General features: G+C 36.5%; 1 protein-coding gene across 2 annotated transcripts in view; it reads left to right on the top strand.

The window, feature by feature from the left end:
- The window catches only part of ENPP3 (ectonucleotide pyrophosphatase/phosphodiesterase 3), a 74,341-nt gene extending 50,739 nt beyond the window's left edge, over positions 1–23,602 (top strand). For both annotated transcript variants that reach the window (XM_015074352.3, XM_053222237.1), the window contains 9 exons: positions 309–396; positions 1,944–2,122; positions 3,613–3,664; positions 4,987–5,141; positions 11,975–12,110; positions 14,618–14,695; positions 15,309–15,441; positions 17,049–17,205; positions 23,348–23,602. In XM_015074352.3, coding sequence (XP_014929838.1) covers positions 309–396; positions 1,944–2,122; positions 3,613–3,664; positions 4,987–5,141; positions 11,975–12,110; positions 14,618–14,695; positions 15,309–15,441; positions 17,049–17,205; positions 23,348–23,518 — 1,149 coding nt within the window. In that variant the 3' untranslated portion in view covers positions 23,519–23,602. The remainder of the gene's footprint in view (positions 1–308; positions 397–1,943; positions 2,123–3,612; positions 3,665–4,986; positions 5,142–11,974; positions 12,111–14,617; positions 14,696–15,308; positions 15,442–17,048; positions 17,206–23,347) is intronic.
- Positions 23,603–24,880: the final 1,278 nt, after the last annotated feature.

Genomic DNA, 24,880 nt, shown 5'->3' with positions numbered 1-24,880 from the left:
TAGAATTGTGCTGACATTGATTGTCCATTGTTGCTTGTTTTCTCCTCGTCTGTTGACACGCAAGGTGCTGTGGAATCAGGTACATTTAGAAAAAAATAAATACAATATGCATTATATTTGATTGGGATTTGTGGAATCCCAGTCACGGGTGGAAGTGACATACAAGTCATTTTCAAATCTGAAAAGAAATCCTTATAATAGCAGGAGACACAGCTAGGAGAGTTGTGACAGAAGGCAATTGTGTCTCTTCCACCATTTGTTTTTGAGTTTAGATGGCATCTAGTAACAGTAGGACTGTCATCACCTAGGCTATCTTTTTGGCACATGGACCCAGTTTTAAAGAGAAGACTGAAATTGAACCATTCGAAAATATCGAAGTCTATAACCTAATATGTGGTGAGTATATCTATATAAATTTAACATCAAAATGTGGATGTAGTTTTTAAAATACATATTTTGAAATTGGCAATAAATTGAATCCCAGAGGGGGCTGCTCTGCACTAAGAAGACAGAAAGTAGAAAAGATAAGAACAAATCACCATTCTGAATTATTCAGCCATAGTAGTTTATGAAATTATTGTTTCTGATTGCTGGTAATGACAAAGATTAGATCTCAGGAGATGAGCCTTTCTATCAGTTAGTTACTACTTGAAAACTTAATAAAACTTAGGTGAGTAAAATTACATTTCCAACTTTTCAGAGTAGGAAAAAAACCTCTAAAACACAAGTATTTTCTTGTAATTACAGAGAAAAAGCTTCTGGCATAAAAGGATGATAGAAATCCTATTTGTATAGGTGCTTATTATTATACTCAGTGTTAAAAAAAAACCTTAAATAATTAGAGTTTTAGGGGATTTCCCCTACCTTTATGCCTACATGCTTACTTCAAACCATTGTATTAACAAATCGTTTAGGCAAGGTAATGGGTAAGTTGCAATTTCACCTTGAGCTTTAGAATTCTGACATAAATATCCTCACCATTGTCACTCTTAATCTTGCCAAAGGCGTGTGGTGATTGAATATGACTTAGAAACCAAAGAGTATCCATTTGAAAATATTGTGTTGTAGTCTTAACAACTTCGATTCTTGGTTCCCCACCTGGATGTGTGGTCAGAGATGCTGGCCCTTTGTGGGGAAACTTAGAAGGAACCAGATAGGATTTAAGTTCTGGAAGAGATCTATTAGGCAGTATTCAGCAGGAGCCACTTAAAAAGCTATGTTCATAAAATATTTGTATATTGTATTGTTATAGAACAAAATAGAAAAAGTTATCTAAATATTAAGCAAAATCTATGAGTTTAACTTTTTAAAGGTATCTGTCCTTAGAGAAGTTTCATATAACTAAGTAAATATACTACCAATAAGATTGTAAATTATTTAACTTCTTCAAAATTGTTTTTTGATAAAACTATAGCTTTTTATGCTAGAAAGACCATGATATGCTTAAAGAACAAAGTGATCCTTTAAGCAATAATGCTTTTCTCTAGAGGAGCAGACACAGTTCCTGAAAATTCCTATAGCTCTTACAGCAACGGTCCCCATTCTCTAGAAAGAGGAGGTGGTGAAACCATGGGGCAAGAGTCAGTAAACCCAATGGCACATGCAGTCCAAGACTGTTTTACGGCAGAATTTATTTATTTATCTATTAATTAATTAATTAATTAATTATTTTTTGGGAGAGCACAAGCTGGGAAGGGGCAGACAGAGAGGGACAGAGGATCTGAAGCGGGCTGTCAGCCTGACAGCACAGAGCCCGATGTGGGGCTCGAACTCATGAATCACGAGATCATGACCTGAGCTGAAATCAGATGCTTAATTGACTGAGCCACCCAGGTGCCCCTTACCGCGGAATTTATTAATGGAAATTTTGTTTTCTTCCATCTCCTAGACAGATATTGTTGCCTTTTAATTTAAAACTACTTTGAACTTATTTTTAAAAACAGACCTTCTACACATTCAACCAGCACCAAATAATGGCACCCATGGTAGTTTAAACCATCTTCTGAAGGTCCCTTTTTATGAGCCATCCCATGCAGAGGAAGTGTCGAAGTTTTCTGTTTGTGGCTTTACTGTCCCACTGCCCATAGATACTCTCCATTGTTCATGTCCTGTGCTACAAAGCGTAAGTAATAACTTCATATATTCATAAGAATATAAAGGGGCAAACTAATTTCCATAACCAGGGTTATAGTCAGGGTAGCTGACAACCAGGTTTGTGTTCTAGTTAGGATCTTTACTAAGTAAATGTATGTGGTTTCTCTGAACCTTGTCTGGGGATGAGAGATGCATTGTAAATTAAGTACGTGACTATGCTTTGTAAATTGGAAAGCACTATTTGGAAATTATTAATTCCCTTGTGAGCTAAGTGTCCTTAACCATTCAAAATAGTAGAATCTTGGAGCTCTTTTTTATTTCCTTGGTAAACCATCCCTCTTACAGCTACAAGACCTCTTACAGGTCTTTTTAGTGCATCAGGCACTTGGCTGAGTTCAGGAGCTTGACTTCAGATCCCAGGAGACTGTCAGTAAGGTGAGATTCCAGTGCTAGGAACCCCCACCCCCACCCCAAAAAGGCAAGGAGTCAGAACAGGAGCTCAAAATGCAAGTTCTCCTTGTGAGAACTAGAGCACATGGATGGGGCTTGGGGTTTCAGAATGGAATCAGAGCCCAGTTATCAGGAATCCATCAAGTTAAAACCAATGTCAACGTGCATTTGACACCAAGTTCAAAATGTGGTTGTAGAGTTCAATAAGCACCTGCTGCCTCTGCCAAGAATTATTCCTTATAACAAGGAGTCAGCAAAGACTTCTATAATCCTCCAAATACCATTACACCACACAGATCAAAAAGTATATAGATAGATGCCAACCAAAAGAGGCTTTAAAGGGTAAAAGTCCAGTCAAGCTTCCCAATAAAAATCAAATCCACAGTCAAGATCAAAGTATGGATGCGGGTTTCTTACCTACAGACAACTTTGATGGAAGTGCCATTTAAAATAATGGTAATAATAATAAACATCACAATGTGGGTGTTTTAGTCTACATTTTAGGAACGAAGAAGGGTCAGAGAAGTCAGGTAAATTGTCTCAGGTCATGGGTGTTTGGTCTACCTCCTGACTGCCAGCTTCCAAATTCTTCTCTGTAAAGAATGCCCTTTGCTATTCAGTGTGGTCACAGGATCAACATCTGCCTCACTTGCAAGCTGCTCAGAGATCTAGAATCTCAGGCCCCACTGAGCTCAGGTTTACTAATCAGAATCTGCATTTTAACAAGACCCTCAAGTGAGTTGTACTCCTGTTAAAGCCCTAGAAGCCCAGGGATGTTGTTATTTCAGTTTAGCAGTTGATTCTAGCTGTGGTCAAAATGCTTTGCCCCAACATCAATTGTATCTTTGCAAACTCCCACACAAAGTCTTTTAATGAGTAATAGTATCTCTGTATTTCTGAGTAAGTGGCAGAATTGGAATTTAAACTCAAATTAGTCTGGCTTCTTTGTTGAGTAGTAAAATATTCATGTGATTACTGCAATCCTAATCAGGAAATAATCCTGATCACCTTTTACAACATGTGTTATCACTTTGACTTACTTTCTCCCTTCCCCACATTGTTTTACAGAATGCTGCTTTAGAACATGTGAATCTAATGCTAAATCTCTCCCAAAATGAAAGTAAGTCAGTAGAAAACATGTCAAGTCTTTGATGTTTAGGCCCAACAAAACACAATATTGCCTTTTGGGGGGTTCTTTAAAATAAACTCACAGAGGCTTTTGAACATAAAGATTGTATTGCCAATGTATAGGAGGGGGAAAAAACAGAACTAGATCTGGTAAGATCAGTTGCAAGCCTGGGTAGTTATAGTGGTTCCAGGAACACAACAAATTCCTTGAAATGGTTGTGCCTTCTCTACGGTCCCCTGTTCCCTTTCTTAGATGTGAACAGGGTTCACTGCCTGGGTTGGAATCCTACCTCTACTGCTTCTTGGCTGTATAACCTGAGCCAAATCACTTAACGTCTCTGTGCCTCTGTCTACTCATCTATAATAATGGTACCCAGCTCATGTGGTTGTAAAGACTGAAAGAATTAATCCATGGAAAGAATTTAGAACAGCGCCTGGCCTGTAGCGACATTATTAATATCCGTTATCTTTAAAGTATTCTTGTGTTAAACTCATTGGGCTTGTTTCATCATTTATAAAATGGGGATACCGTCTTTATAGAGTTTTTATGAAGATTAAATGAGTTAATCTATGTGCACACTTAAAATAGTGCCTGATGCACAGTAAAAGTTCAGTCAATGTCTTGGTTGGTTTATAATCTTTTTATAATCTATTGAGTGTTATTTCATGGCATGAATACCTTGCAGGTTTTTAAAGTATCAATAATTGATGGAGTTTTAGAATATACTAACGGGCAAATAAAAATAAATACATTAGGACATACTTTTCTTTATAAAATTGCAACATTGTTCCTATGATAATTATTAATGTAGGTCATCTTTGTTACAAAGTATGTCCTTTTGATTTTGAGGTTTTTCCCTCTTCAAATATGTCCTGTGAGCTGTTAGCTGCTTGGCTAAATAACTTATCTAAGCCCTAGTTTTGTAATATATAGAGTGGGATAATAACACTTCAGAGTTGTAAGAATTAAGAGGTTAAGTATGTAAAATATTTATGAGAGTAACTGGCATATAATAAACCACCAGAGAATGATGGTTTTTTAAAAGTTTTTATTTATTTGAGAGAGTGAGAGAGAGCAAGTGGGGGAGGGGCAGAGAGAGAGGGAGAGAGTGAGAATTCCCACCAGGCTCTGTGCTGTCAGCATAGAGCGCCCATGCAGGGCTCGAACCCACATGAACGGAGATCATGAACGGAGCTGAAACCAAGAGTCAGACACTTAACCAACTAAGCCACCCAGGCACCCTGAGAATGATAGCGTTATGCATAGAAGCATTTGCTAATTTTACAACCATTTTTATGTTATTGTCATTTTAGTAACAGCCACAGAGAAACTAAATGTGCCATTTGGGAGGCCCAGGGTCATGCAGAAGAACAAGGAGCACTGTCTTCTCTATCACAGGGAATATGTCAGTGGATTTGGAAAAGCTATCAGGATGCCCATGTGGAGCTCATATACAGTACTCAAGCCAGTAAGTTTCTGTGTCCATTGATCCCCAAAGACTGGGAAAAAAAACATTTGTAGCTCTCTAATATTCTAAGAATTGAATTTTGATTTTCAGTAGAGATCCCAAAGTGAGTTTGTCTTGTAAGACAATAGCCCAGATATTGTTTAAAGGTATTTATAGGTGCTGTATGGGTGCAAAAGAGGAACACAGTGAGTTTTGCCTGGAGAAATTAGAAGGTGCTTACAGGCCAATTGGTAAGGCAGGCAGGAAAGATTTCAAAAAGAAGCAACAGGAATACAGAGGCACACCGTTTATTTTGTATATCCTACGTACACAGTGGGTGCACCTGGAAGGTGATGGTAACTAGATTATAAAGGGCTTTATATTTATTTGATTATTTAACAAATACCTTACTATCTGCTGTGTGTATTATGGCAGGCACAAGGAACACAATGTGAATAAAAAGTAATCCTTCCCTGAAGGATACAGTATTCTAATAAGTCAGGCTAGACTTATATGTATAGATGTGCCTTGTCATAGAGCTCTCCAGACTGAAGTTGAGAATCCAATTGTTTATATTCTCTTCCTTTCTCGCTGTCTGGAAAACACCTTTTGGGTAAGTGACCCTGGGACATGTGGCTAGCAAAATAAAGAAAATGTCAGATCTCTAACTCACACCGTATACAAAATTAAATTGCTGGTAGATTTATAGACTTAAACGTGAACAGCAGATCTGTTTTCCTTTGTGTATATCCTTATGACCTTGGGATAGAAAAGGATTTCTTAGGACCCAAGAATAAAAAAAATTATTAATTTGACCATATTAACATTAATGTGTGACAAAAAGACAAAGTTATGGATGAGACAATATATTTGCATTGCATATAAGAAACAAGAGATGGGTAGTATCCAGAATGGTAATTAGGATCTAGACTAGCTAATAAATTTCTTCCAATAAACAAGAGAACAAGAGAATGATAAACTTCTTAGTTAATAAATGGACAAAGACTATGAGCCATGCAATTGAACTTCATTAGCAATCAGGGAAATGTAAATGAAAGCAAAAATCAGTCTGCCAAAAACCAGTCAAAACCCCCCTTCAGGGCATGGATGGTCCTGTTTAACTGTATCCTCACAATAGAGCTGCCCTGTCAATGCTTCCTGAATGACTGTGTTGGCTAGATTAATCCCAACCATTATTTTTAAAGGCTTTAGGACAATGCAGTACTTTCAACCAGCAGGGTAAGTAAATAATCAGGAAGCTGTTTTGTAAAGAAAATCTTGATATCTTAGATCCAAAGATTCTGATGACAAACGTCAACCTATACTGTTCTTCCTAAGGGTACAGATATTCCACCCCTTTTAATGGCAAGGAAGTGATTGGTTTATTTACTTTTCTTCTGTTCCAATTTAAGATTTCTGGAGAAAAATAAGCATATTTTCCCACTATTAATTGAAGCTTTGTGTGTTCTGAACACCAGCTCTGCTGCTGACAATGGTTTAATTGTGGTCAGTGGTAGGAGAGCCCTGATATTTCCCAATGTGGGCAAATATTTTACCAACAGTTACCTGAGTTCATGTGTATGGTTAATGGCAACATCACTTTCCTAATACACAACATGGTGTTTGTGATTTTCTTCAGCATACTGTGGAACAACAATATGAAGTTGTTTATTCCTTGAAATAATTTCTATTTGTTTTCGTTTTTGAGAAGGGCAGTATATTTAAGGCCAGTCTTATTATTCAGTTCTCTATTTTGAAAAGTCCAGGTTATCAGGGACTCTGTGGAGTTAAGGGGAATGTTGATGTTTTTAATACTTTCCCCTGCTGTCTTGCATTCCTGAATTTATATGAGCTTTAGCGGAAATCAGAGGCAGAGAGATTTTAAGTGGGCTCAGACCAGGCGTTTAGTACAATTCTTTTTTGTTATTGTTTTAAAACTGGCTTCATTGTTACCAAAAGTTCCTGCCCTTTCACTGATCCCACAGACCTACTTGTATATTTCTCCCTCCATGTGACAGGATGGAATTCTAGCAATTTTCTGCTTTCTAATTCAGAAATTACTCTGTTAGTATGTTGTGGTTCAAGAAAATTACATACAAGGATGTTTTGAGATTCACATAAAAATGTTGTAAATCAGCCCTGTGTTTGAAAAAAAAAAATCAGACTTTAAATAAGCACTTTTTGGAGCATGGGCCCAATTGGCTTGTGCCTTTAAGTTTTATGGAGCTTTTGTTTTTCTGTGGTTTTGGTGGGTTTTCTAATTTTTGTTGTTGTTATTATCTCAGAAGAGTTCTGGAGAAGTAGCTGTGATTTGAAATCATGGTCCTAACAACAACTGCTTCAAAACCATTAGAGTTGATTAGACTGTATATGCATTTTGCTTCTGGGCCTGCTCAGTAGGGCCAGATGAATGGCTTTTTCTGTTGCTAGGTGAAAAATTGAAATTAAGAGCAAGAACTATGATTATGTTTTAGAATGTATGCCTTATAAATTTAAAATAAATCAAAGAACTTTTTCAGAGAAGAAAATCTAGCACACTTGCCAAGCACTGCTCTCTCTCTTGATCTATATTCGTACATACCTTGCTTTTCACTGGATTTTGGCTGGTGGGGGGGGGGGGTGGACGGGGAGGAGGGGCTCAATCTCACTACCGTGAGATCATGACCTGAGCCAAAATCAAGAGTCGGACACTCAACCGACTAAGCCACCCAGACATTCCTTCGCTGGATTTTTAAATAGCCTTGTTTTGTTTCCAAAGTGTCCTAGCGCTAATATCATAAATTATGACTTAATCATGTTTTGTGACTCTTTAAAAAACTAGGAACGTTATTATGTATTGCAAACATTTTTTTAACTATAAGAAATATTTTTCCCTATAGAAAAAAGCCACATGCCCAGAAGAATAATTTAAAAAGTATACAGTTAGTATTCTTACCATAAGTTCAGATGGTAACAATCCAATCTTCAAATAAATAACTAGCTTTTATGATCAGCCTACAGGTAAAGAGAGTCTGTAGCTTCAATAAAAATACTTTTATCTCCTGTTCAAGTTTTATTTTAACCCCATGCCAGACTAGAAATGAAAGTATCTTGCTTTCCTGTCTGTGCTCATCACCTACTTCTCTTGAAGAATTTTGAGAGCTAGGGAGTTCAGATTTTATCTGAGTGTCTGAGTTCTATTTATTCTTTTCCTGACTTTTATCCCCTGGCTTAAAAAACTCTAAGGAACTCTGAAAAGCTAGCAGGGCTGAACCTGTTTCTGTGTGTGGAGGTGCGGCGGGGGGGGCGGGGGTGATGGTTCACTGTATGTTCTCTCAGGAACCCAGGACTCAGAAATGACGTGACCACACCTCCCCTCTATCCTTTTAAAGGGCTGCCTAATGCATAACCTCATGTTCATACAGGAGGCCACATCCTGTCTTTCCTAGTCTTGATGCACTTATATTTGGGGTTCAAGTATGGTATGTAAGAAACAGGATTTTCAGTACGCAAAAGAAGTGTAACTTTTTTTTAGTAATTTCTGACTAAACCCATTTTGATCCATGTGCCCCAAAGTCTATGCTACTTAGAGAAAATAGTAAATATTTTTGTCCATTATTTGAGTACAACTTCTACAGCTGCAGTCTCATTAAAAATTACAATACACTTCCCTCATTAACATTTTTATTATATTAACTGTTGAATGCAGGCATTTCACCTTGCTTACATTACGGAAAATGTGACCGTGGCTACATTCATGTATTGCACACTTCAAGTAAAGCTTACAAAGCATGTGAAGATTTAGAGGAAAGCGATAGGGATGTGTGGTAGAAACCATCAACTCACAATATTCTGGTTGTCTACGCAGCTGACAGTTGATATTGTTGGTTCTCCCATTTTGCAACATCTTCACGTGCCCCTTTATGTCAAGTGGAGAAACCTGGTCATTGAGAACTGTTTGCTAGGGTGTGTTTTTGAAAGAATATAAACAGATGTTTTTAGCTTTCCAGTGTCTGCACCAGGAGAGTGAAATAAATGGTGAGAGCTAATCCATTGCCTCTAACACAAAACTCTTCATGTTTCTTGCTTTACTTTTTGGTTTGGTAGATTATATCACTCAGGAACTTCCTGAGAAAGGAAGACAGAAAGGTACATTTTTGAGACTTTGTGCATCTTTTTTTTTTTCAACGTTTATTTATTCTTGAGACAGAGAGAGACACAGCATGAACAGGGGAGGGGCAGAGAGAGAGGGAGACACAGAATCTGAAACAGGCTTCAGGCTCTGAGCTGTCAGCACAGAGCCTGACGCGGGGCTCGAACTCATAGACCATGAGATCATGACCTGAGCCGAAGTCAGACGCTTAACTGACCAAGCCACCCAGGCGCCCCAACGACTTTGTGCATCTTAACAAATTCTTATTCTGTCTACACACTTACTTGATGGGTTACGTTTAGATTTTAGAGGTGATTTTTCTTCAAATTAATAAGACTTCCTGGACTGATTCTCTAATGTTTTTATATGTTCTCTAATTTTTTTTCCATCTTTTGTTAAATTCTACTTTTTGACAGATATTTGCAACTTTATCTTATAACTCTTATTGAATATTTTGTTTCTGCTGTCATAACTTTTTATATCCAAGAGCTCTTTCTGCCTTTTTTTTTTTTTTTAGCATTTATTTATTTTGAGAGACAGAGACAAAGCATGACTCAGGGAGGGGCAGAGAGAAGGAGACACAGACTCTGAAGCAGGCTCCAGGCTCTGAACTGTCAGCACAGAGCCCGACGTGGGGCTGGAGCTCACAGACTGCAAGATCATGACCTGAGCTGAAGTCAGATGCTTAACCAACTGAGCCACCCAGGCGCCCCTCTTTCTGCTTTTCTATTGTGTTCTCTTCTTTCTGTATGGATGCCGTACATACTCTCATCTCTCTAAGGAGTGAGTTTTCTTCTCTCTCCGCATTGTCTCTTTTTTGTCTTGGTTCCTCCCCCACCCTGACAAAACGCCTGATGATCCTTGGCTGTAATTTTATATGTTAAGGGAGAGGAACTAAGCTATGTGGCTGGGGCTTGCAAGATGATAGACTTTGCTATAGGTTGATCAGGATGAGAACCAGCCATTTTGTTGGGGATTCCCAATGGTAAGCATCTAGGTTTCCTTTCAGGCTGGCTTTTGTTTCCCTGAAAAGGGACACTTTTAATCTGATCCAGCATATATAATTGGTAGCCTTCATGGTAGCAATGAGACTGACAGGAGTCTTATCATTCAGTATATAGATTTTTATTTAATCCCATTACTTTCAATATGGTGCACCTGCTCTCTGGGCAGGTGTCCTTTAGTCTGGACGTCCCTCTAGTTCAACCTCTCTAGTGAGTAGATGTTTTATCTAGCCTCTTTTACAGACTTTCAACCTATACTCTTCTTTCTGGCCCTATGTACATTACCTGTCTTTAGGAAACTCCCAAGTTCTACCCTTGGGGTTTGGCAGTAGGAATCAGCTTCTTTGTGCTTTCCCCAATCACAGGCTTTTGGTTGTCAGTGTTTACTGCTCTATCAAGTCATGTTACAATAGCAAACAAATAGGATTTCCAGCTTCTGAAAATTTCTTATCCATTATGTGTCTTCATCATTAATGTTCTTTTCAAGGGATTTCAGAAGGGAACAGAGATAAATGTGTTCAATCAAGTTGACAAGTCTATTCAATTTCTGTATAAGTGTTTTACAACCGAAGTGTTGTAGTATGTTAGAGGGTACATTCTCTGGGTGACTTTCCCCAGACTTCCCTCATCTTTATCTCCTACCTATTCCATGTCTATTCCATGTCTATTCTTCGTCGTACTCTCTTGCCTATGAATGTAGTGCACAGTGTTTTTTGCCTTTTTCTCTGTGAATTGAGCTTATGCATATTATTTTTCTCCCACTTTATTGAGATATAATTGACACATAACATTGTATACGTTTAAAGTATACAACATGATTTGTACATTGTAAAAATGATTGCCATATACATTTTAGACATCATAGCTTATTTTTGCTTTTAGCACATGCAGTGAATAAATGATATCTTAAATTAATTTAACCATTTTTTATAAATTATTTAAAAAATTTTGTTAAGAGATATATACATTGTGGGCAGTAGTGGGCATATGAATCAAAATCTGAAAAAAAATGAATAACAAAATGTTTACTCACTCATGGTTACAACCTAATTGAAATATGATGATGATTTAATACTGTATTACCTTAAGTACTTGGGTTAGGCAGCATATTTATAGGATGCTTGCTAGTGGATAAATTATTGTATTAGTCTTTAAATAGAGTTACAAAGAAAATTATAAAAAACTTGTTCCTATATTTCATGATAAATTAAACATGGCTACAATTTTTTTAAATCCCCAAATAAGTAAGATCAGACAACCATAGCTTCTTTGAATTAATCTCAGGTTGCCCAGTTGAAGAATAACAACATCCTTAGTTCATATGTGTATTTTTGAAATAAATTGTTTGTTATTTATTTTCAAAATTTACTTGCAGGTACAATATATTTCACCACCTAAAAGATCCTAAAAAGAATTTTGGTTTTTAGCAGAAGCTCCCATTATTCCTTTTTTACTCCCAGTTCAGGATTTTATTCTGTAAATATTCCTTTCCAAGATGTATTTGATTTGCCCTCGCAGTGTCCCTAACCAGAAGGGAACCACAGAAGAAAACATTGCTGAAGACATCCATTTCCATTGCTTGCGTAGACCTGATTCACTAAGAAAATAGGAAAAGGTTAAATGAAAAACATTCTAGGGAAGTTACAAACCATATAAGGTGATGGGTTAGCCACAACTGTGGGTGTAACTTTTTTTTTTCTTTTTCTCTCTTTCAACAGGGAGACACATCGCCTCTTCCTCCCACTGTCCCAGACTGTCTGCGGGCTGATGTTAGGGTTGCTCCTTCTGAAAGCCAAAACTGTTCCTTTTATTTAGCAGACGAGAATATCACCCACGGCTTCCTCTATCCTCCTGGTTAGTATAACTCTTTTTTAGGGCAACAACTTAGAAAGCCCTCATCAGCTGGATGTGGGCATGTGCCTTAAACATATGCTCCCCACCTAAACTACCTGCTTGGGCTAAACTAGCTGCCCAGAGGCTTCCAGTGGTTGTGGGCTGACCTGATACAGTGTAACAGCTATAATAAAGACTAATAAATTTTGCAGTGGGAACCACACATCGGCTCTAATCTGGCCCAGATGTTCAGAGAGTTCGTCAGGTTTAAGTTTAATTTTAAAACGGAAGATTCTTTGGAGATGAATGCAAAGCGTCTAAAAAAATATTTTTTCTGGCTGCCACCCCAGCTAAGGCCTGCACCGAGAGTGCAGCTGTGTCTGTGGCGAGAAATCAGGCTGGAATTCTGGCCTGTCACACATGGGGCAAGCTCATGTCCGACAATTTCACACCGTGGATTAAATAGCTGAATGAACTTTACGTTTTTCATTTGTTTGTTTTAGAAAATGTCTCTTCTCTTGGGAACATACAAAAACCAGTGTCATTTTCCCTTTTTTTTTTAAATGTTTATTTTTTATTTCTGAGAGAGAGAAAGAGCACAAGTGGGGGAGGGGCGGGGGGGTGTAGAACAGAGCATCCCAAGAGGGCTCCACGCCCATAGCAGAGAGCCCAACATGGCCGAACTCATGAACTGTGAGATCATGACCAGAGTTGAAGTCAGATGCTCAACTGACTGAGCCACCCAGGTGCCCCACCCATGTCATTTTTCTAAACTCAAATCTTTTCCCTATTCAGCAGGAAATGTCATTTTTGTTAACTCACTCATGAGATTTTCAACAATTTCAGCTTCTGGGAATGGGTTTGCTTCTGCTGTTTGGCTTCATTTTTCTGGAAGCCATGACCTACAAGGTCAGTTTAGAGATTTATAATTTAGGGATTCTTACAGTAAGGAAAGAAAGGCTTAATGAAACCAAGTAGCATGTCAGTTTAAATTCCTAATGCTGAATTAGGACAAATAAGCTGATATATCTTATTAAAATATCTTCAGACAAAGCTCCCAAACTTATGCAAACCATAGGATAAACCTTACATAGTTGCAACATTTTATTAATAAAATTTTTAAATTGGCATATAATATTGTATCTGTTGAGCCATAAGGCATTTGTTGATATATACATGTTTGCCTTGACAAAGAGATGAAATTAATAAGTAAACAACTTGTCTCAAAAAATATTAAGGATGAAATGAAACTCTGCTAACTCTCCACTACTCTGTTTGTTAAAAAGTCCGTTGTAAGTTAATCTTATTTTTCTCTGAAAAGGAGGTAATTCTATATTGATGGCTATCCCAACTTTCAGGGCTTAGTTTAAAAAGTAGAAAAGGCTTCTAGGGGTTCTGAGGACTGTGAATAACATGTGAAATTTTAAAGAAAAAACCCAACAACTTGTTTTTCCTTGCCTTTTGGTGCCCCCTCATTAGCCTTTCATTTAAATATTAGTTAACACACCCAAATGTATGTTTAAACACAAAGAGCATTATAATTATAATAAACATTTACAGGCTTGCAGCTTTTTTAATCCTCAGGATATTTATATGACATAGATGCCATGAGACAAATGAAATGCAGAGGGACATAGCATTTTGCTCTAGTGGTTCAGCTGGTAGGTGATGGAGCTGGGGTTCCAACCGAGGTAGTCTTGGTTCTAGAACATACTATGCCCAGCACTCACTGTGCTAGACAGCACATCCATGAGTCCTCAGAACCAATCCTGTGTGGTGTCATTAGCAGTCTTCATTGAGTTAAAACTAGCTCTCTGAAGAAAATTTGACTTTAGAATGGTTACTTATAATAGCATTATTATTTTGTGCACATTCAATAACTATGCATTCACGTTGGTATAGTGTTTGTTTTCTAGGGCTGTTGTAACAGATTACCACAAAACCACTAGCTTAAAACAATAGAAACATATCTCTCACAGATCTAGACACCAGAAATCTAAATCAAGGTGTTGGCAGGGCCAGGCCTTCTTTGAAGGAGAGAATCTAGGGGAGAATCCTTTTTTTTACCTCTTCCTCCTTCTGGGGGCTCCGGGCATCATTTGATACATGGCTCATCACTCCTAATCTTTGCCTCCATCTTCCCAGTGCCTTCTCGCCTGACTCTCTCCTGTTCTCAACGCACTCTCTTTTTATAAAAAACACCAGCCCTCTCTAAGTCCAGGATAATCTTATCTTGAGACCCGTAACTCAGTTCTATCTGTGAAGACCCAATTTTCCTGTATATTACATTCACAGGTACAGCGGGGTTAGGACTTGGACATATCTTTTTGAGGGTCACCATTCAACCTACAGGCATCAAATGCATAAAACTGCTGGCATTATTGATAATGTCTGCTGGAGAGTACTTAGTATCCCTATGTTTTGACTGCTAATGAATTTTCATTAGTATGTAATTGTATTTTGCTTAGTATGGAGTATGATATATTTTCTCTTCTAGTTTGATTTAATCAAATTCATTTGTTTTGCAGCAAACAATAGAACTTCTGATAGTCAATATGATGCTTTAATCACAAGTAACTTGGTCCCTATGTATAAAGCATTTAAAAGTAAGTATACATTTAGATTATTAATTTAAGTACCTAAGTGACTTTGTGAACTTACAAACTAAACACCATCTTTTATGGCAATTTCTCCATGATATTGGGTCATTATGTTCTACTGCTTTAAATTTAGGAATAGGAAGGACCTCTGGCATAATTTTTTTTTTTTACTTCAACTTTGGGTGCCTTGTGATTAGAGCTTCAATAATTTATTTTTAATCCTAATTTAGCTGTAAATGGCTGTTCGCAAAACAAAATTTTACTGACACTTACTAAATGTTAGGTGGTTTGTCCCTAGAATCATAATCAATACAGCAGTCTGTAGGTTCTGACCATTATTTAGTATCACTGTCCCCAAAGCAACTCAGCACTAGGGAGGAATTTGGAAACAAATTTTACTGTAATTTCACAACGACAACTACATCGACAACAAGAAATATCATCAATGTGGCTATTTATTTAATTGTGTTGTATGGACTGTTTTGCAGAATTACCTAATCACCATGGACAATTACCAAAGCAGTCTCTGATACTATTTAAATGTACCTGTCTGTAATAGAAAATATTTCCATATGCAATAAGGGTTGATATTTTTAACATCTTATTCTATTATTTTTAGAAATGTGGGATTACTTCCACAGTGTTCTTCTTGTAAAACATGCCATGGAGAGAAATGGAGTAAATGTGGTTAGTGGGCCAGTATTTGATTATAATTATGATGGTCATTTTGATGCTCCAAATGAAATTACAGAGTAAGTAATTTGAAAACAAATGGACTTTTTGATTTAGCAGTGGGATATCATGAGGGGAAACCTCAGTACTCTAAATAAAAGCTTAGTATTTGAAATATTACACAATATATTTATATAGAGATGTTATCATTGACTATTTTCAACCGTCTAAATATATAGCAAAACTTTTATACAGCAAACATTTAAACTAATAGGCAAGGAAAAAATGTCCAGGAAGAGTTCAGCAAAATTTTTATTTGGAAAATTTCTAAACAATGGGCACAGGGAAAATGTGATTTTGTAAAAGTTAAAGAGATAAGGAAGACTCACTGTATATCAGTAAACATAGAAGCATTCCAGCAAAAAATAAATAAATAAATAAAATGTCAAGTAGTGACGATTCACAATGTTGTCTAATAGTGAGTGATCCATAAAATACCTTCCAGGAGAGGGTATAGGCTTCCCCTAGAAAACCAGTCCTAGTAATCTGTACATTTTTGTACTAAACCTGGTCATAATATGTTGCTAAGAACTACCTTTGAGTGCAGTATACAGGCATACAGAGTTTTAGAAGTTTTATCTTTATTATCAAAATGTATGAAAGGCAAACTAAATCATTGTGCTGTCTAAGCCTACGTTGTGTAACACAACAATTTCTACCTATACCTTCTGATTAACATTTTTGATGACTCAGTGTGTGGCCTTTTTCTATTTTCATTTGCCTTGTTCTTATTTTAGTGTTTATTAATCCTATATTTCACCAGTTAATAATTCTAACAAACACTTTGATAGCACTTTACTATATGCCAAGTATTTTTCTGTACACATATACTTCATTTAGTCCACAAAACATTCTTAGGTTAGATTCTTCTAGCCCCCATTTAGAGAGGAGGAAACTGAGGCACAGAGAGGTTGAATATCTTGTCTATGTTACACAGCTGCTAAGTGGCAAAGCCAGATACAAACCCAGAAGTCTAGCTCTGGTTCATGTAAAAATCTTAAAATCCCAGTAATATCGCTCCTTGTAGCAGCTCATATTTTTTTTTACCAGGCTCATAATAATAGCTTTCCTTTATCGTGCTCTTAATTTTTTTTAAAATACTTTCATGTTCATTATCTAAAAGACTACCATCTGTTGTATGGATTTATTTCCATATCCGCACTGTGAAGTAGGTAGCACAGGATCACCTCCATGTTAAAGTTGAGGAAACTTACTAAGTCATAGAAAGTTAGAGGATCAGCACCCGCCCAAATATCTAGTGGAAATGCACGGCTAGGGTTGGAATTGGGGCTTCTTTGTCCCAGTCCCTGCTCCCCTGGAAAATGTCTCTGTGAAGTATAAAGTCAACAAAGCTGGGAAACACAGGAGGCAAAATGTCATGGTCTGCTTTTCTTTGGATTCTAATATTCTTCATTTATGCTAAAATGACCAAGTTTGGACTTCTATAAATTTCTGTTCTGGCTCATGGAAGTCTAAAAATATGTGATAAGATTTTGTACTTTCTATTCACGTACTTTTTTCTTGGACTATATTTTTACCTTGGCATTTAAAATATTTATATAATGACATTTATAAATTTTAGAAGCAAAAGTATAACAACATCCAATCTTTTCCATTGTGTTTTTAGATATATAAAGAACACTAGTGTTCCCATCCCAACTCATTACTTTGTGGTGCTGAGCAGTTGCAAAAATAAGAGCCACACCCCCAACGCCTGTCCTGGGTGGTTGGATGTCCTGCCCTTTATTATCCCTCACCGACCTACCAACGTGGAGAGCTGCCCTGTGAGTATGCTCCTGGAGAGTCCTCAGGACCTGAGAAAATGATTAGTCAGATCTCCTACAGGCTTTTATAAAAGTGGCTTTGGCTACAACATGGGCAGGGTTGTACTAAAAATTACCACATTTTTAAACTTTTCCTTAGACTATTGATCTTTATGTAATAGATATCAATTTAAATATGGATATGCCTACATGAACATGTTTTTAGATATGCGTATCTTACGTATTTTATTCATACACATTTTATTCACACTCACTCAGAAGGGAAGGGTTGGTACCTTATTAATATTTTGATTCTTAATATAGAAATTTAAGGTGCTGTGCCAAAGTTGGCACTAAATTAATGTTTCCTGAAGGAATACGTAAAAAAAACTCCATCAATTTGAAACGTAAGGTCTGAAATTAATTACATATACATACGTACAATGAGTTAAAGTAACTCTTTTTTTAAACATCATGTGTTAGTCTACTTCAGCATCTTTATGTATCAAGGAAAATTGTATGTAACTAGTTACTTAAATTTGCCTGAATTTTTTTAGAAAAAAATATGTATTCTTGTAACTCGGTTTCACTAGTCATTCAACAAATATATTTTCACAGTGTACAGTACTGTGAAAGAAACTTTTTAGAATGCACGAAGGAGAAATACATAGTCTGTGCCCTCACGGAGTACATCTATAACTTTGATATGTAAATGAGACATAAAAATGAAATATAAATAAGGATAAATTAAATATGGACATGTAGATGGGTCAGTTGATAATATAAAAATTATTTTAAAAATATAAAGGTAAGAGATGTCACAAAGTTGTTATTAATTGCTAAATACTGCTATAAGGATTTAGTGTTTCAAATTTGAAACACATTTGGCAGGAATAATCAATAAAGGAAGGTTACGTAAAATGAGAAGGGAGTAGGGCTGGGCCCTGAGAATGGGCAGAATTTGTACAAATTGAGAGGATTAAGAAGAACCTTCAGTGGAGAAAAGATTTGGTAGCGGGTTGGATGCAAGAGCCAAAGAAAAAAGGAGACTAGAAGATGAATCAGAGATTTTAAATGTAGGTAATTAGAAAAAAAAAAAAAAAACAGAGGGAAGTTAGGAATGAGAACTATTTTGGCAGGTAGATAAGATAGTTAAGTTTAGGCATGTCCGTTGTAGAAATAGGCGTTCACATGGAAAATCCCATAGGCTAGTAGAGACTGGAAAAAGCGTATGTTCTAGGCCAGACTGGGATTCATCTTTATTCTTTTAGATGTTCAACACATAACTGCCTTCATCATACTATGTATTGTGGGAGATACACAGATGAAATAGACATGAATTCTATCAAAAGTGCTCATAGGCTAGCCCATAGATACCTAGTAAAATAGAAGAAAGAAGAGAAAAGTGGCACAAAGAAGGACAGATAAAATTGTTATAGGACTTCAAAGGAGAAATATTTCCTGGTAGGGAAGGCGACATTCTAACTGGGTCTTGAAGACAGGATGTGAACTTGAATGTTTGAATGGTTTTTCAATGACTAAAGATGGAGGGCATAGGTTAGAGGCTAAACAGTGGGTCTCTCATAATCCTAGAGTGGGGAAAGGTTTCCAAAAACAGGGAAGCCATCATTCTTCACTTACTCTTCCAGTGGCAGACAGTGGTGACTAATACAGTATGGTGCTGGCTACCACTGAATCAGAATTAAATAGTTCTTTACAACGGGTTCTAGGTAGAAGAAACTATTGGATATCCCTGATCTAGGTCCTTATTACCTTTTATCAGGACTTTTGAAAATGAATCTTAAGTAGCTTCATTGTCTCTTGTCCTCCTCCCCTTCACCTCTGTAGTATACCAGTTTACCTTAAACCTTAGGTTTTCATTATGACATACTTTTTCATCCCAAAACATTATCTACCCCGAATAAAAAATGAAAACAAGCAAACAAAAAACTCCTAGCCTGCACTTAAGACTCTTCACAATTTATCTTTGGTTAGACCTGCAAACCCAAGTTGTGGGCTAACTGAAGTCCTTGAAACTACTTGACATATCTTGGGTTTCCCTACCTCAGCGTCACTGCTCCTACTTTTCTCTCCTATAATGCCCTTGTTTTCCATCTGCTAAAAATTCTACCTACGCTTCAAGGTAAAGAACAAATGCTATAAAGCCTCTGACATCCCAAGTAAAGATGATCTCGGAATTAATAGGGAGTCATCTCCATGGAATAAGACATCAACACTAATGAACATTATCTAAGATTTTAAGGAATTTGAAGTATACTAATAAGGGTATGGCATTTATAAAGGTAATTATGAGACATAATATGATGAGTGTAAAGCAAATTTAAACCAAGCTATGAGAGAGATTGTGAACAAGATGTGGCTGTTAGACATGAGGGAGCTGAGAGGCAGTATGGAAAGGGTCAAATGTAACTGAAAACTTAGGCATAACTGACTAGGACATATATAAGACAATCAGTTGTTTTGGGAAGGATGAATTCGCTCTTTTTAGTCTTCAGATTGAGAGGCTAGTTGATTATCTAGGAGGATACATGAGAAGCAGCATAGGATAGATCTTAAATGCACGGATTTGGGAGTTGGATGTCTTGTGTTCAGTTATTGATATGGCTTCTTTGGGTAAATAATTGAATGTTCATCTCAACTGTATAAAAAATCACCTTCCCTAATAAAATTGCTGTGAGCATTAGATAAGTTTTAAAGAAATTACATCTTATGTTGGAGCTACAGTCAACATAAAGTGAAATTGCATACAAGCAAAATCCTCTACATATCAAATCACCCAATAAGTACCAGTACATATACAAACTATATCCTAATATGGCTAAATCAACCAATATTTCCACTAGCATTAGAAAAGGTACGAGTGCTTTAAACTCCCAATGAAATAGTTGTCTTGCTTTCAGGGGTATGTGTAAGGAAACTGCACTTTTAAACAATCACTCCACCACTGGAAGAGGTTTGAGGCAACTAACACCATTTTGTAGAAACGATAGATTCATGATTCCACCCCACACTTGGTCTAGGGAATTAGATTCATGCTGCCTCATTTATTTTCTTCCGTCTCTTGTCCTTTCCATATTTTCTGCCTTTTTTTCCCCTTTTTATTTTTTTTCCCTCAGCTTTGTATTGTTAAATCCCTGTCAGTTAAAAGAGAATGTTGTCATGAGTCCAAGTGACTGTCATTATTGTAGCTTGCTCAGCAGATATTGGAAAATGCAGGCATGGAACTTGGAAGAGAAACTGTAGAAATAGATCTGATATTAAATCATGGGAGTGAAGTAAAGTTGCCAAAGGAAAGGAAGTGGAAAGAAGAGATCCAAAGTTCAAATTGAGGGAAATGTCTATCTGCTAGGATGGAAATCACTAGAATCAGTTGAAGAGATAGTGTTCACTGAACAAGTCATCAGTTAGAGCTATGTAAGAAAAAAGGAAATTTTAGAAGCCTGTAGTGATCAACTAAGTGAAAGTTCGAAAAACAAAAATCCACTCAGCTGGGTTATCCTTGCCAAAGCAATTTCATTAGTGTGGTAGCAGCAATAACCAAACTGTATGTGGTTAAGGGGAGAAGATAAAGAAGTAGGGTAGAAAAATACTGAAACTGATACTGCCTGAAAAACCCAACAAAGGGCATTGTATTTTAGGGGTATGTAATACTTCTGTTTATGTAACAATTTGAACACATACACAGTTGACTCTTGAACAATATGGGGGGGTTAAGGGTGCCAACCGCCACACAGTTGAAAATCCACATATACCTTTTAACTCCCAAATCTAGCTACTAATAGCCTACTGTTGGCTGGAAGCCTTACAATAGCATTAGTAGCCCATTTAACACATATTTTATTACATGTATTGTATACTGTATTCTTACAATAAAGTAAGCTAGGGAAAAGAAAAGGTTATTAAGAAAAGCACAAGGAAGAGAAAATACAATGACAGTTCTGTATTGTATTTATTGAAACAAATCTGCATATATGTGGATCCCCACAGTTCAAGCCGATGTTGTTCAAGGGTCAGTTGTTTTTAAATATAGCTCATGATCACTCTATGTTTGCAAGGCTGCTCTTCTGTTGGATGCATTAGTACAGTAAGAGTTGTCTATTGCTGGCTTCTGTTCAGATTGCTTGGTGCAGGTGAACTACCTGGTATTAAAGAACTTGAGTATTACCCCTGACTAGATAGAGTTAGGTGGCCTGCTTTAGGTTTACTTCATTGCAGTTTTAAAAGAGGGTAGACCTAGTCAGGTGTCGAGTGAACATTTAGTTGGATGGGTACCAAATAAGCCATGAGGGAGCAGAGTAATATAAATCAGGTGGGAGAAAACTTTGTGAAAAAAGTGATAAAAAATAGTGAATGCTGCTGAAATGGGAAATAAGTGCAGAAAAAAAAGAATCAATTAGATTCTCGTTGGAAATAGGCTCAAATTAGTACACTGCGTATTTACTTAAAAAATTAATGCACATCATGAATCTCACAGAGAAATGCTTTAGTGGTTAGAAACAAAAAGTAGTTTCCTCTTACACTTCCTCTGGCTCAAATAATAGCTGCCTATTTTAAGCTTGCATATTTAAAAAAACAAGTAAACCAGGGGCACCTGGGTGGCTCAGTCGGTTAAGAATCCCACTCTTGGTTTGGGCTCAGGTCATGATTTCATGGCTTTGTGAGTTCGAGCCCCTTGTCGGCTCTGCATTGACAGTGCAGAGCCTGTTTGGGATTCTCTCTCTCTCTCTCTCTCTCTCTCTCTCTCCCTCTCTCTCTGCCTCTCCCTCATTCGTGCTGTCTCTGTCTCTCTCAAAAAAATGAATAAACAAAGAAATTAAAGAAAAAACAAGTAAACTACTATGCTGAAGTCAAATGAGAGTTATTAAAACACATTCATCTAAACAAACCTTTAAATTTTCTTACTTTTAAAAAATCTAAATGGAAATTAGCAGTACCGTATGAATATCAGAAAATTAATATATAAAAAATAAGAAATTTTATAGAAATCCTTAGCTCTAAAGGATTGAACTAATTTTTATATAGTAAAAAACCCATTAAAAGTCAGATGGCCAAGAAATATGTGAAAAGATACTCAACTCTGATGATACTCAGGGTAATAAAATCAAACAGATAAAACACTATTTCACACTGTGATTTAGCAAGGATGTGGGGAAGTAGGTATTCTCTTCCACTATCAATGCAACTGTAAATTGGTATAAATAACCTGAGGAGCATGAGGTTTAGTATCTGGGAAAATTAAGTTGCATGTACTCTATGATCCAGCAATTCCATTTATGTATCCTAGAAACTCATATTCTTGGATACGGGAGGCATGTGCCAAGTTATTCATTACAGGATTATTTACAATGCCAAAAATACTATCAATATGGCAATAAAAAGAAAATAAACTATGCTACCACAAACCACAGCTAAAAACAACTGATTTAACTGGCTCTGGATATATCTCTATGGATAGATTGCACACATAATTCTTTTTTTTTAAATTTTTTTAATGTTCATTTATTTTGAGAGAGAGAGAGAGACAGAGCATGAGCAGGGGAGGGGCAAAGAGACAGGGAGACAGAGAATCTGAAGCAGGCTCCAAGCTCTGGGTTGTTAGCATAGAGCCCAACATGGGGCTCAAACCCATGAAATGTGAGATCATGACCTAAGCTAAGTCAGAGGCTCAACTGACTGAGCCACCCAGGTACCCCTGCACATGTAATACTGATTGAGAAAGTAATTATAGAATACCACTTATAATACCGCTTATATAAATTGGAACACTCATAACTCATGATATATATTGTAGAGTGATGTGCTGTAAAAATTTTAAAACATGGACTCGTGCTAATTATTAGTTCTGAGTAGAAGGACATTGGGGATTTAACTTCATCTGTAATATCTTATTTCTTTTATATCTGAAGTAAATACTAAAATAGCTAAGCTTTATGACTTTGTGGTGGTCTGTATTTGTTATAACATACTTTTTGTACTTCTGTTTTCCTTTTATTTTAGTAAACAACAAAATTTAGCTGTATCAAGTTAAGATTTAAGGCAATAAAAAACACAGGGAAAAGGAAAACCTCTAAATAATAGAAGATCCCTCTGTTAATGAAAAATAATGCCCTATGAAAAACAGGCTTTTGTTTCGCTTTTACAGGAAAATACACCAGAAGCTGTTTGGATTGAAGAGAGATGGAAAGCCCACATTGCCCGGGTCCGCGATGTGGAACTTCTTACTGGGCTGGACTTTTACCAGGAAAAAGTACAGCCTGTCTCTGAAATTTTGCAACTTAAGACATATTTACCCACATTTGAAACCGTTATTTAACTTAATATATACATGAATTGGGGCAGAATGTAAATGATTTTTCTGTTAAATAATCACAAAATAAAGTGTTCTGTTTTTCCTTAACCCTTCTAAAAAGCCATGTCACAGAATTTTCATTATTCCTTTCTCTTTTTCATCTCTACAAACATGTGTTATTTTAAAGTTCCTCTTTTTTTTTTTCTTTTTGCACAGAGATTGTGCTGTGGTATACCTACCATATTATATTTATTATCTTATTTATAATCTTTGGCCATATTTTCTGCCCAGCATTATCTAAAGAGAAAGGAGACCAGGTTAAGTGTCACTTTGGTGAAGGTTATACAAGAAATGTTGCATTTGACAATTAGACAATATTTATTAAAAGAAGCACATTACCTCATTCAGTAATTTCACTTGTAAAACCTGCCAACAGGGGTGCCTGGGTGGCTCAGTTGGTTAAGGGTCCAACTTCGGTTCAGGTCATAATTTCATGGTTCCTGAGTTCAAGCCCCGCATTGGCTCTGTGCTGACAGCTCAGAGCCTGGAGCCTGCTTCAGATTCTGTGTCTCCCTCTCTCTCTACCCCTCCTCCATTCTCACTCTGTCTCTCTCTCTCTCTCGAAAATAAATAAACATTAAAAAAAATTTTAATAAAAAAACCCCATGCCAGTATATGTTTTACTGTAGGAAAGACTAGGAAACAACCTAAAAGACTGGTTGAACAAATTCTGGAATTTGTTTATACAAACAATATGAGTGCAATGCTATTCCAATACTATGAAGAAAGAAGTAGATCTATATATTGAATGTATGTCTATTGTTAAATAAAGAACAAGGTAGAATAGCATTCTATCATTTTTTAGGGGTCAGCAAACTTTTTCTTTAAAGGGCCAGATGATAAAAATTTTTAGGCCATATAGTCTCTTTTGCAACTACTCAACTCTGCCATTACATCAAGGAAGTAGTCATAGATAATATTTTAAAAAAGGGGGAGAGTTGCTGTGTTCCAAGAAAACTGTATTTACAAAAACAGACGAACAACCAAACAAAAACAAAAACAAAAGACACCATGGAGGGCTAGATTTGGCTTCAAGAAAACTTTATTTGCAAAAAAAAAAAAAAACAAAACAAAAGCCAGAACAAAACAAAACAAAACAAAACAAAAAAACCCAAACCCTTGGATTAGCTGTACTCTGCCAACCCCTGATTTGCATAGTAAAGCTGGGGTGGGGAGAGGTAGGAATTAATAGTAAAGAGAAATAGGGAAATAAAATTTTTATTTTGTGACCTTCGGGATTATCTAAAATTTAAAAAAATCACTTTGTATATGTTTATCTTTAATTTTTCAAAATATAGTTATTAATCAAAGAGATCCCATACTTAT

The sequence above is a fragment of the Acinonyx jubatus genome, chromosome B2, assembly GCF_027475565.1.
Source record: "Acinonyx jubatus isolate Ajub_Pintada_27869175 chromosome B2, VMU_Ajub_asm_v1.0, whole genome shotgun sequence".
Classification (NCBI taxonomy): domain Eukaryota; kingdom Metazoa; phylum Chordata; class Mammalia; order Carnivora; family Felidae; genus Acinonyx; species Acinonyx jubatus.
Note: the sequence above shows the minus strand (reverse complement) of the source record. Positions and strands in the feature narration are given on the sequence as shown.